Below are 17,161 nucleotides of genomic sequence, written 5' to 3' on the forward strand. Positions count from 1 at the left end.
ATATCTTCTCTTCTCTTGCACACAAGCAAAGCCAGGGCACGACACAACACACACTGAGCTGGCATCTGAACCTAGGCTGGCATCTGAACCTAGGCTGGCATCTGGATCTAGGCTGGCATCTGGACCTAGGCTGGCATCTGGACACAGGCTGGCATCTGGACACAGACTGGCATCTGGACCTAGGCTGGCATCTGAACCTAGGCTGGCATCTGAACCTAGGCTGGCATCTGGATCTAGGCTGGCATCTGGACCTAGGCTGGCATCTAAACCTAGGCTGGCATCTGGACACAGACTGGCATCTGAACCTAGGCTGGCATCTGAACCTAGGCTGGCATCTGGACCTAGGCTGGCATCTGGACCTAGGCTGGCATCTGGACCTAGGCTGGCATCTGGACACAGGCTGGCATCTGGACACAGACTGGCATCTGGACCTAGGCTGGCATCTGAACCTAGGCTGGCATCTGGACCTAGGCTGGTATCTGAACCTAGGCTGGCATCTGGACCTAGGCTGGCATCTGGACCTAGGCTGGTATCTGAACCTAGGCTGGCATCTGGACCTAGGCTGGCATCTGGACCTAGGCTGGCATCTGGACCTAGGCTGGCATCTGGACCTAGGCTGGCATCTGAACCTAGGCTGGCATCTGGACCTAGGCTGGCATCTAGACCTAGGCTGGTATCTAGACCTAGGCTGGCATCTAGACCTAGGCTGGCATCTGGACACAGTCTTCCTCCCAAATGGCACTCTGTTCCTTATATAGTGCACTACTTTTGACCAGGACCCATAGGCCTCTAGTAGTGCACTATATAGGGAATAGACTGGTAGACTGATAGACTGGTAGACTGATAGACTGGTCGACTGGTAGACTGGTAGAATGATAGACTGGTATTAGAGGTCGATTACACTGAAATTCAACAGAAAATCCTCATTCAGCTGACGAACAAAAACATCTCTTTCTGTCCTCATTGATTTCCTCAATGAAACTAGAGCCCACTGGAAATGGCTTTGAGCCCGATCCTGGAGTGGAACATCAGACCAATCAGACTTGGTATCAACGTAGCCCAACTAACGGTCCTAATAATTCCTTCATTATAATTGCTGTGTATTAAACTACTTTACTTAGAAGACAAACGGCAATCGTTTTCTAGAAAGTTCTTCCACATCTAGACTATATTTAGTACATGTTCCATGAAGTTGATGGGCCAGGTTTCCACGTGTCGTACAAGGTACGGTTAACCACTCAGCATGTTCAGGTTGAATAGAGAGAAGAACACTGTCTAACCAACCTCCTGCTGACTCACTGTACTGACGCTGACACTGCCTGAAACACACACACACACACACACACACACACACACACACACACACACACACACACACACACACACACACACACACACACACACACACCGTGTTCTCATACACGCACGCACACACACACACACACACACACACACACACACACACACACACACACACACACACACACACACACACCGTGTTCTCATACACACACACACACACACACACACACACACACACACACACACACACACACACACACACACACACACACACACACACACACACACACACACACCGTGTTCTCATACACGCACGCACACTCACAATTCATCTTTACAGCAACCTATCAGAGCAACAATCTCAGGCCTAGATATCAGGTATGGGGCCTTTCTGAAAATCAACAATCTCAGGCCTAGATATCAGGTATGGGGCCTTTCTGAAAATCAACAATCTCAGGCCTAGATATCAGGTATGGGGCCTTTCTGAAAATCAACAATCTCAGGCCTAGATCTCAGGTATGGGGCCTTTCTGAAAATCAACAATCTCAGGCCTAGATATCAGGTATGGGACCTTTCTGAAAATCAACAATCTCAGGCCTAGATATCAGGTATGGGGCCTTTCTGAAAATCAACAATCTCAGGCCTAGATATCAGGTATGGGACCTTTCTGAAACTCAACAATCTCAGGCCTAGATATCAGGTATGGGGCCTTTCTGAAAATCAACAATCTCAGGCCTAGATATCAGGTATGGGACCTTTCTGAAACTCAACAATCTCAGGCCTAGATATCAGGTATGGGGCCTTTCTGAAAATCAAGAATCTCCGGCCTAGATATCAGGTATGGGGCCTCTCTGAAAATCAACAATCTCAGGCCTAGATATCAGGTATGGGGCCTCTCTGAAAATCAACAATCTCAGGCCTAGATATCAGGTATGGGACCTTTCTGAAAATCGACAATCTCAGGCCTAGATATCAGGTATGGGGCCTCTCTGAAAATCAACAATCTCAGGCCTAGATATCAGGTATGGGACCTTTCTGAAAATCGACAATCTCAGGCCTAGATATCAGGTATGGGGCCTTTCTGAAAATCAACAATCTCAGGCCTAGATATCAGGTATGGGACCTTTCTGAAACTCAACAATCTCAGGCCTAGATATCAGGTATGGGGCCTTTCTGAAAATCAACAATCTCAGGCCTAGATATCAGGTATGGGACCTTTCTGAAACTCAACAATCTCAGGCCTAGATATCAGGTATGGGGCCTTTCTGAAAATCAAGAATCTCCGGCCTAGATATCAGGTATGGGGCCTCTCTGAAAATCAACAATCTCAGGCCTAGATATCAGGTATGGGGCCTCTCTGAAAATCAACAATCTCAGGCCTAGATATCAGGTATGGGGCCTCTCTGAAAATCAACAATCTCAGGCCTAGATATCAGGTATGGGGCCTCTCTGAAAATCAACAATCTCAGGCCTAGATATCAGGTATGGGACCTTTCTGAAAATCAACAATCTCAGGCCTAGATATCAGGTATGGGGCCTTTCTGAAAATCAACAATCTCAGGCCTAGATATCAGGTATGGGACCTTTCTGAAAATCGACAATCTCAGGCCTAGATATCAGGTATGGGACCTTTCTGAAAATCGACAATCTCAGGCCTAGATATCAGGTATGGGACCTTTCTGAAAATCAACAATCTCAGGCCTAGATATCAGGTATGGGACCTTTCTGAAAATCGACAATCTCAGGCCTAGATATCAGGTATGGGACCTTTCTGAAAATCAAGAATCTCCGGCCTAGATATCAGGTATGGGGCCTCTCTGAAAATCAACAATCTCAGGCCTAGATATCAGGTATGGGACCTTTCTGAAAATCAACAATCTCAGGCCTAGATATCAGGTATGGGACCTTTCTGAAAATCAACAATGGAAACTATTTTTGCTCATTGTATTGTTTCTAAGGTGGATACACAGGTGTTCCGTTCACTCGTGTATCATCACTCAGTTTGATATAAACGTGAGAGGAGGGAAGGGGTCATTGCCAACAGCCAAAAGAGAAGGAAGGTACAGTAGAACAGCGGGGAGAATAGACCGTGTTACCTCGTGATACCAAACGTGACTATGCTGACTGTCACGCCCCTGCAATGGAGGATGGGAAGAGAGAATGGGTTATAGAGACTTCAGCCATATCCATGACATTTACTTAGAGCCTGTAGGTCATTACTTTATACAATAACTACACTGACCTCCTCTCCTACTGCGGTAGACAGTGTAATAACTATACTGATCTCCTCTCCTACTGCGGTAGACACTGTAATAACTACACTGACCTCCTCTCCTACTGTGGTAGACAGTGTAATAACTACACTGACTTCCTCTCCTACCGTGGTAGACAGTGTAATAACTATACTGACCTCCTCTCCTACTGCGGTAGACAGTGTAATAACTACACTGACCTCCTCTCCTACTGCGGTAGACAGTGTAATAACTACACTGACCTCCTCTCCTACCGTGGTAGACACTGTAATAACTACACTGACCTCCTCTCCTACTGCGGTAGACACTGTAATAACTACACTGACCTCCTCTCCTACCGTGGTAGACAGTGTAATAACTATACTGACCTCCTCTCCTACCGTGGTAGACACTGTAATAACTACACTGACCTCCTCTCCTACCTTGGTAGACAGTGTAATAACTATACTGACCTCCTCTCCTACTGTGGTAGACAGTGTAATAACTATACTGACCTCCTCTCCTACTGCGGTAGACACTGTAATAACTACACTGACCTCCTCTCCTACCTTGGTAGACAGTGTAATAACTATACTGACCTCCTCTCCTACTGCGGTAGACACTGTAATAACTACACTGACCTCCTCTCCTACCGTGGTAGACAGTGTAATAACTATACTGACCTCCTCTCCTACTGTGGTAGACAGTGTAATAACTACACTGACCTCCTCTCCTACTGTGGTAGACAGTGTAATAACTACACTGACCTCCTCTCCTACTGTGGTAGACAGTGTAATAACTATACTGACCTCCTCTCCTACTGTGGTAGACAGTGTAATAACTATACTGACCTCCTCTCCTACCGTGGTAGACACTGTAATAACTACACTGACCTCCTCTCCTACTGCGGTAGACAGTGTAATAACTACACTGACCTCCTCTCCTACCGTGGTAGACAGTGTAATAACTACACTGACTTCCTCTCCTACCGTGGTAGACAGTGTATTAACTACACTGACCTCCTCTCCTACTGTGGTAGACAGTGTAATAACTACACTGACCTCCTCTCCTACTGCAGTAGACACTGTAATAACTACACTGACCTCCTCTCCTACTGCAGTAGACAGTGTAATAACTACTGACCTCCTCTCCTACCGTGGTAGACAGTGTAATAACTACACTGACCTCCTCTCCTACTGCAGTAGACACTGTAATAACTACACTGACCTCCTCTCCTACCTTGGTAGACACTGTAATAACTACACTGACCTCCTCTCCTACCTTGGTAGACACTGTAATAACTACACTGACCTCCTCACCTACTGTGGTAGACAGTGTAATAACTACTGACCTCCTCTCCTACTGTGGTAGACAGTGTAATAACTAGACCTCCTCTCCTACCGTGGTAGACAGTGTAATAACTACACTGACCTCCTCACCTACCTTGGTAGACACTGTAATAACTACACTGACCTCCTCTCCTACTGTGGTAGACAGTGTAATAACTATACTGACCTCCTCTCCTACTGCGGTAGACAGTGTAATAACTACACTGACCTCCTCTCCTACCGTGGTAGACAGTGTAATAACTATACTGACCTCCTCTCCTACTGCGGTAGACAGTGTAATAACTATACTGACCTCCTCTCCTACTGCAGTAGACACTGTAATAACTATACTGACCTCCTCTCCTACTGCAGTAGACAGTGTAATAACTACACTAACCTCCTCACCTACTGTGGTAGACAGTGTAATAACTATACTGACCTCCTCTCCTACTGTGGTAGACACTGTAATAACTACTGACCTCCTCTCCTACCGTGGTAGACAGTGTAATAACTACTGACCTCCTCTCCTACCGTGGTAGACAGTGTAATAACTAGACCTCCTCTCCTACCGTGGTAGACAGTGTAATAACTACTGACCTCCTCTCCTACCGTGGTAGTGTAATAACCACTGACCTCCTCTCCTACCGTGGTAGCCAGTGTAATAACTACTGACCTCCTCTCCTACCGTGGTAGCCTTGACCCAGGCTCCGTCCTTATATATGTAGTTCAGCGGAGAGCGGAAGTTGGCGTTATACTCTGATTTCACCTTTCTGGAGAGAGGGACAGAAACACACAGACAGGCCAAGTCAGATCATGTATATTCAGTGATCATTTAGCATTGCACTTGGCATTATCATTTCTAAACTAAAATGTATTAGTTGAATAGGCCACATGTGAATGACCAAACCCTGCTGCTGTCCATTGGAGAAGTTCCATATGATTCTCAGAGAGAGAGAGAGCAGTGTTACCAGTAATTATTACCAAAATACTGCATGACACATAGCAGGAAGTGAAGATGGAAAGAGACAATATACAATACATGAGAAACTTCCTATTACTGACAGGTTGCCTCTCTCTTTCCCCTCCTACTTCCCCTTCCCGACCCCTGACCTCTGACTCCAGGTGAAGTTTCCCAAAGGGACAGGTCTAGGATCAGCTCCCCCAATCCTAACCTTAACCATTAGTGGGAAAGAATGCTAAATGAACCCAGGATCAGCGTGTAGAGGTAACTTCACCCTACAATCTACCCTGTAATCACAACTGACCGCTGATCTCACCTGTGGGAAAGATGTGCCTTCTGGGGGCTCTGTGACTTCACTTCCTGGTCCGCCCGTTGCTCCTGAGGCTGTGGAACTGGAATGTTCTCTGCTACGACGCTGGACTTTCTCTCTCTCTCTTCCCTCTTCTTCTTCCGCTTGCTCTGATGTCATCATCGCAACAAACAGAACAGAGCCATTCGTAAAGGCTGCGTCGTCCCAAATGGCACCCTATACCCGACATAGTGCACTACTTTTGACAAGAGCCCTATATAGGGAATAGGGGGCCATTTGGGATGCACACAGTCAGTCAGAGGAATCTGGGGATAGAACCAGTAGAACCAGTACAGAAATACCACCAAACCTCCTGTACACTCCAGTGGGTGAATCCAGCGTGGCATGTGGAGTACATGATCTAAATAACTGCTTTATTTACTTTCATATTGGAAGTTTTAAGTGTTCACTGTATTCCCCTTTCATATTGGAAGTTCTAGGTGTGCATTGTATTCCCCTTTCATATTGGAAGTTTTAAGTGTTCACTGTATTCCCCTTTCATATTGGACGTTCTAGGTGTGCATTGTATTCCTCTTTCATATTGCACGTTCTAGGTGTGCATTGTATTCCTCTTTCATATTGGACGTTCTAGGTGTTCATTGTATTCCTCTTTCATATTGGACGTTCTAGGTGTGCATTGTATTCCTCTTTTATATTGGACGTTCTAGGTGTTCATTGTATTCCTCTTTCATATTGGACGTTCTAGGTGTGCATTGTATTCCTCTTTCATATTGGACGTTCTAGGTGTGCATTGTATTCCTCTTTCATATTGGACGTTCTAGGTGTTCATTGTATTCCTCTTTCATATTGGACGTTCTAGGTGTGCATTGTATTCCTCTTTTATATTGGACGTTCTAGGTGTTCATTGTATTCCTCTTTCATATTGGACGTTCTAGGTGTGCATTGTATTCCTCTTTCATATTGGACGTTCTAGGTGTTCATGGTATTCCTCTTTCATATTGGACGTTCTAGGTGTGCATTGTATCCCTCTTTCATATTGGACGTTCTAGGTGTGCATTGTATTCCTCTTTTATATTGGACGTTCTAGGTGTTCATTGTATTCCTCTTTCATAGTGGACGTTCTAGGTGTGCATTGTATTCCTCTTTTATATTGGACGTTCTAGGTGTGCATTGTATTCCTCTTTCATATTGGATGTTCTAGGTGTGCATTGTATTCCTCTTTCATATTGGACGTTCTAGGTGTTCACTGTATTCCCCTTTCATATTGGACGTTCTAGGTGTGCATTGTATTCCTCTTTAATATTGGACGTTCTAGGTGTGCATTGTATTCCTCTTTTATATTGGACGTTCTAGGTGTGCATTGTATTCCTCTTTCATATTGGACGTTCTAGGTGTTCATTGTATTCCTCCAAGGGGTTTTTGAAATGTCAATAAACAGAGAAAAACCTTGCAGTCTAATGTAACCTAATGTATCCGTTTCTTCCCAGAAATCAGTTACAAATACTTGTTATAAGTAAGTAGGGCTATCTGCTTCCTTATTGAAATACAAAAGGTAGCGTTGAAGATATTGCCAACGCTGGGAGTATTATATTGTGGCCTAATCTTGGCACCCAGAATCAGATCTGGTTTGAGTGCTGGTCTCTGGCCAGCGAAGACACGTTTGTAAAGTCTGGTACATGAGAGGTTGAATAAATCAATTACCAGAACAAAGATTGAGTTGTAGTGTGGCGTTGTTGGACTGAGTAGAACTTGGAAGTACCTTTGATGCTTTCTCAGGTGAAACATTCTCTCTCTGGAACAGAGGCACCTGGTCCCCGTCTACATGGCTGCGTAGTCGTGGTCCTCTGGGAGGAGGAGAGGCTTTAAAATTCCTGCTGTACTCACTCTCCAACACCAGCACCGGGTTCGACTTGAAGGGAGGGATGGACCGGTGGCTGGTGTACAGCATCTGGAGAAGACCACGCAGGAAATATACTGTAACTCATAGTTGATTCATACTCAAATACTCTGCTACCATCTACTGGCTGTTTGGAAAAACAGTATCTCTGCTCCACAGCTTGGGTAGATAGCCTATCTCTCAAACTAGTCATGTTTTGAAAACCCGACCCTGGGCAACACAGTGACTGAGGTCTGGTTTCAATGATGGACTCTTTTGGCATAGAGGAACTACGTCACTTCCTACATCACTACTTTATCCTCTTGAATAAAATACTAAATAGTAGCTAGCAACATGGAGATCACAGAGGTTATAGTTCACAAGTAGATACCTACTCAGTTGTACAACTGAATGCCTTCAACTGAAATGTGTCTTCCTCATGTAACCCAACCCCTCTGAATCAGAGAGGTGCGGAGGGCTGCCTTAATCAACATCCACATCTTCAGCGCCCGGGGAACAGTGGGTTAACTGCCTTGCTCAGGGCCCGGGGAACAGTGGGTTAACTGCCTTGCTCAGGGCCCGGGGAACAGTGGGTTAACTGCCTTGCTCAGGGCCCGGGGAACAGTGGGTTAACTGCCTTGCTCAGGGCCCGGGGAACAGTGAGTTAACTGCCTTGCTCAGGGCCCGGGGAACAGTGGGTTAACTGCCTTGCTCAGGGCCCGGGGAACAGTGGGTTAACTGCCTTGCTCAGGGCCCGGGGAACAGTGGGTTAACTGCCTTGCTCAGGGCCCGGGGAACAGTGGGTTAACTGCCTTGCTCAGGGCCCGGGGAACAGTGGGTTAACTGCCTTGTTCAGGGCCCGGGGAACAGTGGGTTAGATGCCTTGTTCAGGGCCCGGGGAACAGTGGGTTAACTGCCTTGCTCAGGGCCCGGGGAGAGTGGGTTAACTGCCTTGTTCAGGGCCCGGGGAACAGTGGGTTAACTGCCTTGCTCAGGGCCCGGGGAACAGTGGGTTAACTGCCTTGCTCAGGGCCCGGGGGAACAGTGGGTTAACTGCCTTGCTCAGGGCCCGGGGAACAGTGGGTTAACTGCCTTGTTAACCCACTGTTTTTACCCTGTCAGGTCGGGGATTTGATCCAGCAACCTTTCGGTTACTGGCCCAACGCTCTAACCACTAGGATACCTGCCGCCCCAGTAGCTAGTTTACATCAACTACCTCAACTAAAACCACTGCAAAGTTTGGTTTTATATCCCAGCGTTCTGGCATGTCTGCCTCGTGATTAGTTAGGCGAGTCCCCAGAATTGTCCCCCCCTTATCGACGTAGGTAGTGACGTAGCTCCTCTAGGCCAAAAGACTCCCTCATTAAAACCAGATCATAGTCACTGTGTTGTCTACGGTCGGGTTTTCAAAAGACTCCCTCATTAAAACCAGGTCATAGTCACTGTGTTGTCTACGGTCGGGTTTTCAAAAGACTCCCTCATTAAAACCAGGTCCTAGTCACTGTGTTGTCTACGGTCGGGTTTTCAAAAGACTCCCTCATTAAAACCAGATCATAGTCACTGTGTTGTCTACGGTCGGGTTTTCAAAAGACTCCCTCATTAAAACCAGATCATAGTCACTGTGTTGTCTACGGTCGGGTTTTCAAAAGACTCCCTCATTAACACCAGATCATAGTCACTGTGTTGTCTACGGTCGGGTTTTCAAAAGACTCCCTCATTAACACCAGATCATAGTCACTGTGTTGTCTACGGTCGGGTTTTCAAAAGACTCCCTCATTAAAACCAGATCATAGTCACTGTGTTGTCTACGGTCGGGTTTTCAAAAGACTCCCTCATTAAAACCAGATCATAGTCACTGTGTTGTCTACGGTCGGGTTTTCAAAAGACTCCCTCATTAAAACCAGGTCCTAGTCACTGTGTTGTCTACGGTCGGGTTTTCAAAAGACTCCCTCATTAAAACCAGGTCATAGTCACTGTGTTGCCGACGGTCGGGTTTTCAAAAGACTCCCTCATTAAAACCAGATCATAGTCACTGTGTTGCCGACGGTCGGGTTTTCAAAAGACTCCCTCATTAAAACCAGGTCATAGTCACTGTGTTGTCTACGGTCGGGTTTTCAAAAGACTCCCTCATTAAAACCAGATCATAGTCACTGTGTTGCCGACGGTCGGGTTTTCAAAAGACTCCCTCATTAAAACCAGGTCATAGTCACTGTGTTGCCGACGGTCGGGTTTTCAAAAGACTCCCTCATTAAAACCAGGTCATAGTCACTGTGTTGTCTACGGTCGGGTTTTCAAAAGACTCCCTCATTAAAACCAGGTCCTAGTCACTGTGTTGCCGACGGTCGGGTTTTCAAAAGACTCCCTCATTAAAACCAGGTCATAGTCACTGTGTTGTCTACGGTCGGGTTTTCAAAAGACTCCCTCATTAAAACCAGATCATAGTCACTGTGTTGTCTACGGTCGGGTTTTCAAAAGACTCCCTCATTAAAACCAGGTCATAGTCACTGTGTTGTCTACGGTCGGGTTTTCAAAAGACTCCCTCATTAAAACCAGGTCCTAGTCACTGTGTTGCCGACGGTCGGGTTTTCAAAAGACTCCCTCATTAAAACCAGGTCATAGTCACTGTGTTGTCTACGGTCGGGTTTTCAAAAGACTCCCTCATTAAAACCAGGTCCTAGTCACTGTGTTGCCGACGGTCGGGTTTTCAAGACTAACTAGTAATGGGGCAGAAGGGGTGACCAATCCTAGGTTCAGGGTGTAACAAGACTAACTAGTAATGGGGCAGAAGGGGTGACCAATCCTAGGTTCAGGGTGTAACAAGACTAACTAGTAATGGGGCAGAGGGGGTGACCAATCCTGGGTTCAGGGTGTAACAAGACTAACTAGTAATGGGGCAGAGGGGGTGACCAATCCTAGGTTCAGGGTGTAACAAGACTAACTAGTAATGGGGCAGAGGGGGTGACCAATCCTGGGTTCAGGGTGTAACAAGAAGCAGTGAATCTTACTTAATACTTGTGCATATGGCCCCTCTATGACCAGGAAATGCCTACTTCAAACGTGTGGCTATCAGGGCTTTAACATGGATGTTATGGATGTTTGGGGTTGTATACGTTCAGACAAGATGAGGATATGAGTGGAACAACTAACACCTGTTCTGCAGCCAGCAGTGGGGAGGCGTGGCCAGCTACAGGTGTTTTCCACGGAAACTGTTTCCTGTACTCTGAGTTCTGTAGTGCAGTCCTCTGTCCAGACGACTTCAGCCCTGCCTTCCTCCTCAACACATGGTCAACCTGGAATCACATTTCTCACTTTACTACACAGGTAACTTGTAATAACTCACTGTCCGTCATTGTAAATAAGAATTTGTTCTTAACGGACTTGCCTAGTTAAATAAAGGTTAAACAAACAAAAAATGAACTGTCTGCTGCACAGGCCACGGGCTGCTTAGAAGGCCTGGGTCAAATTCGTGTGTCAAATGGTCCTTTCAAATACATGAGCTGCGCTTGATTTAGTTTGCCTGGTACAATGGAGCCAATGGAATAGTCTCAAAAGTGCAAACCCCAAGCTAAATCGAACACACGTATTTCCATATATGTAATAAATAACAACCATTCTCACCCCATTGAAAGCTTGGTCCTTTCTCTCTACAGTAGCCAGGGGGCTCCGGGTGTGAGTCTGGCCCTGAAGAGTGGTCGGGCCTCGTTGAGGGTCCCCTGGAGGAGGGGGACCCCTAGGGGCCAGAGGGGTGTGGACTCGCTCTGGGGTAGGAGCCAGGGGAGAGGTACCAGGTCTGGGGGTCTCATCCCGTCTCTGTGGGGGCTCTGTGGTGGTGGGGTTCCATTGGAAGGAGCTGGACACCTGGGGCGTGTGGGAGGAGGGCACCTTCCTCTTGGACAGAAACTGAGGCTCTCTACTGATACCTGGTGTAATATGGATAGAAGGAGAGATGATAGTGTCTCTACTGATACCTGGTGTAATATGGATGATAGAGAGATGATAGTGTCTCTACTGATACCTGGTGTAATATGGATAGAAGGAGAGATGATAGTGTCTCTACTGATACCTGGTGTAATATGGATGATAGAAGGAGAGATGATAGTGTCTCTACTGATATCTGGTGTAATATGGATGATAGAAGGAGAGATGATAGTGTCTCTACTGATACCTGGTGTAATATGGATGATAGAAGGAGAGATGATAGTGTCTCTACTGATATCTGGTGTAATATGGATGATAGAAGGAGAGATGATAGTGTCTCTACTGATACCTGGTGTAATACGGATGACAGAAGGAGAGATGATAGTGTCTCTACTGATACCTGGTGTAATATGGATGATAGAAGGAGAGATGATAGTGTCTCTACTGATACCTGGTGTAATATGGATGATAGAAGGAGAGATGATAGTGTCTCTACTGATACCTGGTGTAATATGGATGATAGAAGGAGAGATGATAGTGTCTCTACTGATACCTGGTGTAATATGGATGATAGAAGGAGAGATGATAGTGTCTCTACTGATATCTGGTGTAATATGGATGATAGAAGGAGAGATGATAGTGTCTCTACTGATACCTGGTGTAATATGGATGATAGAGCGATGAGATGATAGTGTCTCTACTGATACCTGGTGTAATATGGATGATAGAAGGAGAGATGATAGTGTCTCTACTGATACCTGGTGTAATATGGATGATAGAGAGATGATAGTTGACCATGTGGCTCAGGTGGTAGAGCATGGTGCTTACAAAGCCAGGGTTATGGGTTCTATTCCCACGGAGGACCAGTATGAAAATGTATTCACTCACTATGACTCAAATGTGAAATAAGAATAGTAGAGTTGGGCTCAGTGCTTTAAAGATGTTTGATATGTTAACATGGCATTTTATACTGTTACCGGGTCATATAGACCCCTTTCTGTTTTTGCAAACACTGCCTCAGGAAGGGCCATAGAGCAAGTTGGTGACAGAACACACACAAAAAACCACCTCTATTTACATGTTGCTTATGAGTGCATTTCACACTACTTTTGGATTATAACAGGATTTTAAGGCTTGTATGAATGTCCTGCTTAATATAATGTGTGTGTCATCATCGCAAATTTGACTGCATTATATACATATATTTTTTAACACTTCAACCAGTAAAATGGCTCTTTGGCTAGCTTTTGCTACAGACTACAGTATGTCAATGAACGTTAACATTCTAGCCAACACCTGCCGCATCCAAAAAAAAGTTATTTTGCAAAGTTCACATCCAAATATAATCTTAGCGACTGTTCAAGCGAGAATCAAAACATCATTGTACGCGTCCGAGAACCCAAAAAGTTATTTTGTTTAGAAGTGATAAAAACTTAAATTCAGGCTTTGTTGAAGGGACGCAGATGGCGACAGCTTTTTTCAATGCAGCCAAGAGTCGCGGGCATCTGTGCGTGACGTCAGTGTGTCGTGTACTGGAAAAGGGTCTTTATCAATCAATCAATAAATAAATAAATCTTACCCATCTGGTCAGATCGAAGTCCAGCTAAGCGCATCCGTCGCTGAGGAGAGGCGCTTCTGGAGCGCGCTACCCGGTCTTTAAATTTCTTCTTGTACTCACTGATGCCCTGTGCATGTGAGTGTGACAATCCAAACATTAGCAAATAGTTTAGGAAAACATGACTTACTATATTGTTTAAGTGGGATACATTTAGCAAATAGCATGCCTTTAAAAGAACCGTACGCGTCATGCATGCGCAAACATTTGCATGATTCGTGTTGGTCAGATGTTGCCTAGGAAACAGATTGGCTCCATTTGTTTGAATGAAATCTGTGAACTGAGATCGCAGCTACAGTATATCTAGCAAGTTAGCAGCTGTATAGGCCACAGTTTCTAAACCATACTGTACCACTGTCTTTATCTAGGCTGATTAATCATACTAACGCAATACACCACATTAAACAAATCCTCTATTGCCATTTACAATGTCATGCAGTTGACACATTTATTTGAAGGCTAGAACCAGCGCGTTACTATGTCTCTCTATTTATCAATAAAAACACGAAATAGCCACTGTTAGCTAGTTTACGTTAGCTTATCCGCTTTATACCATTGTAACGTGTTAGTAAACACGTAGCTAACCAAGCTAATAACCGACACCTTGGAAGTGGGATTTGATTGTTTCCCCGTCTAGCTAGCTATACCTGCAATCGTCGAAGATTGTTTATCCGCTGTAATCGCAATGCACGATGTTAGTAAACTAACATGTATTTGTGCAAATGAAGCAATGTTTCCATTTCTGTATCAATCGAAACCTCTTCTCCTCACTCTAAGCGGTGACGTAGATACCTGACGTCGTGTTTCAAAACACTGCCAAGAGTTGAATTTCTATTGCACTCGTTCAATGAAAAAGTACATTTGTTTACCTTGAAATGTACTGGCATTTTTTTGTTGTTGTTAAAGTTCTGCAGGCGTTTGGGAAAACTGTGTCTGTATTTTCCAGCTAGGTTGTTATTGTTGCAAGTTGTAGTTACAAGTTCTGCAAGGTATCTGGACGGTTACAGAAGCGTCTTTGCGTTGCCTTGGCAAAGCGTCGAAACGCGCATGCGTGATGATCAAACCTGTTGTAATTTAGAGGGGTTGATTTCTAGTAGCTGTGTCGCCATGTGTCATACCTATGCTCCTCCACTGTTGACACATTCTCCTCCCGTTTTCATTTCCACCAGAATAGAATATGGATTTTTGCTAGATGTTCAGTTGTGTCATGGACATGCACTTGGACAACTTCACACCATCTATGGACTGATATGGCGCCGGTGAGGATGGCTGCCGTTTTATGGGCTCTTAACCAACCGTGTTATTTTGTTGTTGTTTTTTTTCGCATTGTTTGTAACTTATTTTGTACATGATGTTATTTTACTGCTGCTCTTTAATTATTTGTTACTTTTATTTGTAACTTTTTTTTTGTTGGTATTTTCTAAAAAACTGCGTTGTTGGTTAAGGGCTTGTAAGTAAGCATTTCATTGTAAGTTCTGTTGTATTCGACGCATGTGACAAATTTGATTGGATGAGGATGAAGCTTTGACACTAATCTATACCATATAATGGATGTGGTACGCCTGCAGTGTTTTTTGGGCAACAGCTATCATCAATGTCTTTATGTCCAAGGTATTTGCTGCTCCTCTCAAATTAATAATAAAATATACGTGTTTGGTGGTAGTTGAACTACATTCAAATGTAGGTAGTGTTTTCAGTAGTTAATTACTTTATTTTGCTATGTAGCATTGTGGCTTACTACTGTAACTACACACTACTTTTTCTTTACAAAAATAAAATATGGGTGAAGTAGGCATTCATTTCATTATTTTTTTATTTTTTTACATCAGACCTGCCTACTTCGCACTTGGAACATAGTTTTTGTGTTAGTTAATAAGCAAAATTACATATTCTGTAACCAGCTGACTCCAGAGTGATCTGTTCTTGCAATTTGTAGCCTATGACGTTTTAGATTTACATATGCTAATTTTCACCAAGTAGTTTGGATGCAGCGAACTACTTTCAGTAAGTAACTTTAGTTCAACTCTAAGGGGAGATTCAGTGCAGCGTATCTTCTTCCGGTGTGAAGTGATTGGTAGCTTGGTAAATTATATTTTCAGAGTAGCTTCCTCAACACTGGCCTTGTTCTACTCTTTGAATAATCACGTAACTTGGTCCCCAAAAAACGTTTGATTTTACAATTCTGTCATAAAGACCACATGTTCAACTTAATAAAGAACACGTTTTTCCATCTCGAGAGGTTAAATATAAAAGTACAACAGTAAGTGCCTATTAAGTGCCAAATAAAGTAACAGGGTGGACGGTTTCATCCTAAATCAGTCCTGAATCCCCTTGTGACGGGAAATGGAAGCTTGTTGTGTGATTCAGGGAGTGGCAATTGAATGCAAGCTTCACAAGAACAAATTGGGTAACAGGGTTGACCTGTTACACTCGACCCGCTCCGTTTTCCACCACAAAACAGCAGAAAATGACCAAAAGGAGTAGAATCAGCTCACCTGCTTTTACACTGTATGATCTGACTGTTAGATGTTCAATGTTTAATTTGAAAAAAAATATTTGATAAGGAATAGTTTCACCATAAACGACAGTTCAGTTCACATATAAAAATAAAATGTAACCTTTATTTAACTAGGCAAGTCACTTAAGAACAAAGTGAGAGAGGTAGCCTACACTTTCTTCAGCCTAATAATAGAGAGAGAGAGGTAGCCTACACTGTCTTCAGCCTAATAATAGATAGAGAGGTAGCCTACACTGTCTTCAGCCTAATAATAGATAGAGAGGTAGCCTACACTGTCTTCAGCCTAATAATAGATAGAGAGGTAGCCTACACTGTCTTCAGCCTAATAATATCTATTGAAGTTGGTATTTTGTCCTCTCTTTTTTATTGATTCCAGTTTGAAAGTGTTCCGCAACATGAAAGAATAGCCAGCCTATGCAGGGGTTTAGAATGCCCAGAAGGGGGCGCTAAAACCCTTCGATAGCTACAATCAGCTCAGTGTCAGTCATTTGCAACATGGCTATGTGCAGTAATGTATATTAGGGCTATTAGAGTAACAACAATTATTATAATAACTAAATATTATATTATATAAATGAGTGAGCCTGAGTGTCCATGTTTACTAGGCCTTAATGATAATGTATACTAATGATGCAATATTTAAAATCGTACTCGTGCCACCGAGACCTCTTCAGTTCACCATGTCACTTGTGTTGCTGCAACACTGAGCCTGGCTGCCTGGCTCTCTTACCGTCTGTTTCCTGCTGTGTCTCATTGATAGAGGCTCGTTTGGATGTGGGAGATGAAGAGAGGAATAGAGGACAAGTAATATGAAGGGTTCATTGGGTCTGACTTGTTAAATAAATACACATCTGTTCTCTCATTTTATGACAGAAGCAGCAGGTTTGGGGGGCAATTCAGTCAATTCAGGAAGTGATTTTAAAATTCACTTCCTGTCAAAACATCTTAAATGAAAACTGTTGTGGGTAGCAACTGGTACTGATTCTCACAGGGATTGTACTGATCTGATCTTTGCCAGGGCTGGCTTACCGTTAGAGCTAGGCACGGTCCAATCAGAGACACACACACAGACTGGGCGCCCAGTGTCTCTGATGGGATGAGC

General features: G+C 44.3%; 1 protein-coding gene across 1 annotated transcript in view; it reads right to left on the reverse strand.

Annotated features, from left to right (window-relative positions):
* mdm1 (Mdm1 nuclear protein) overlaps positions 1 to 14,302 on the reverse strand; it is a 35,951-nt gene extending 21,649 nt beyond the window's left edge. The window contains exons 1-7 of the mRNA XM_038996794.1: positions 14,189 to 14,302; positions 13,506 to 13,611; positions 11,627 to 11,928; positions 11,158 to 11,298; positions 7,892 to 8,080; positions 6,139 to 6,281; positions 5,535 to 5,631 (exon numbers count right to left, since the gene is read on the reverse strand). Coding sequence (XP_038852722.1) covers positions 5,535 to 5,631; positions 6,139 to 6,281; positions 7,892 to 8,080; positions 11,158 to 11,298; positions 11,627 to 11,928; positions 13,506 to 13,539 — 906 coding nt within the window. The 5' untranslated portion in view covers positions 13,540 to 13,611; positions 14,189 to 14,302. The remainder of the gene's footprint in view (positions 1 to 5,534; positions 5,632 to 6,138; positions 6,282 to 7,891; positions 8,081 to 11,157; positions 11,299 to 11,626; positions 11,929 to 13,505; positions 13,612 to 14,188) is intronic.
* Between the last annotated feature and the right edge of the window lie 2,859 nt (positions 14,303 to 17,161).

This window comes from Salvelinus namaycush, chromosome 6 (assembly GCF_016432855.1).
Source record: "Salvelinus namaycush isolate Seneca chromosome 6, SaNama_1.0, whole genome shotgun sequence".
Taxonomy (NCBI): domain Eukaryota; kingdom Metazoa; phylum Chordata; class Actinopteri; order Salmoniformes; family Salmonidae; genus Salvelinus; species Salvelinus namaycush.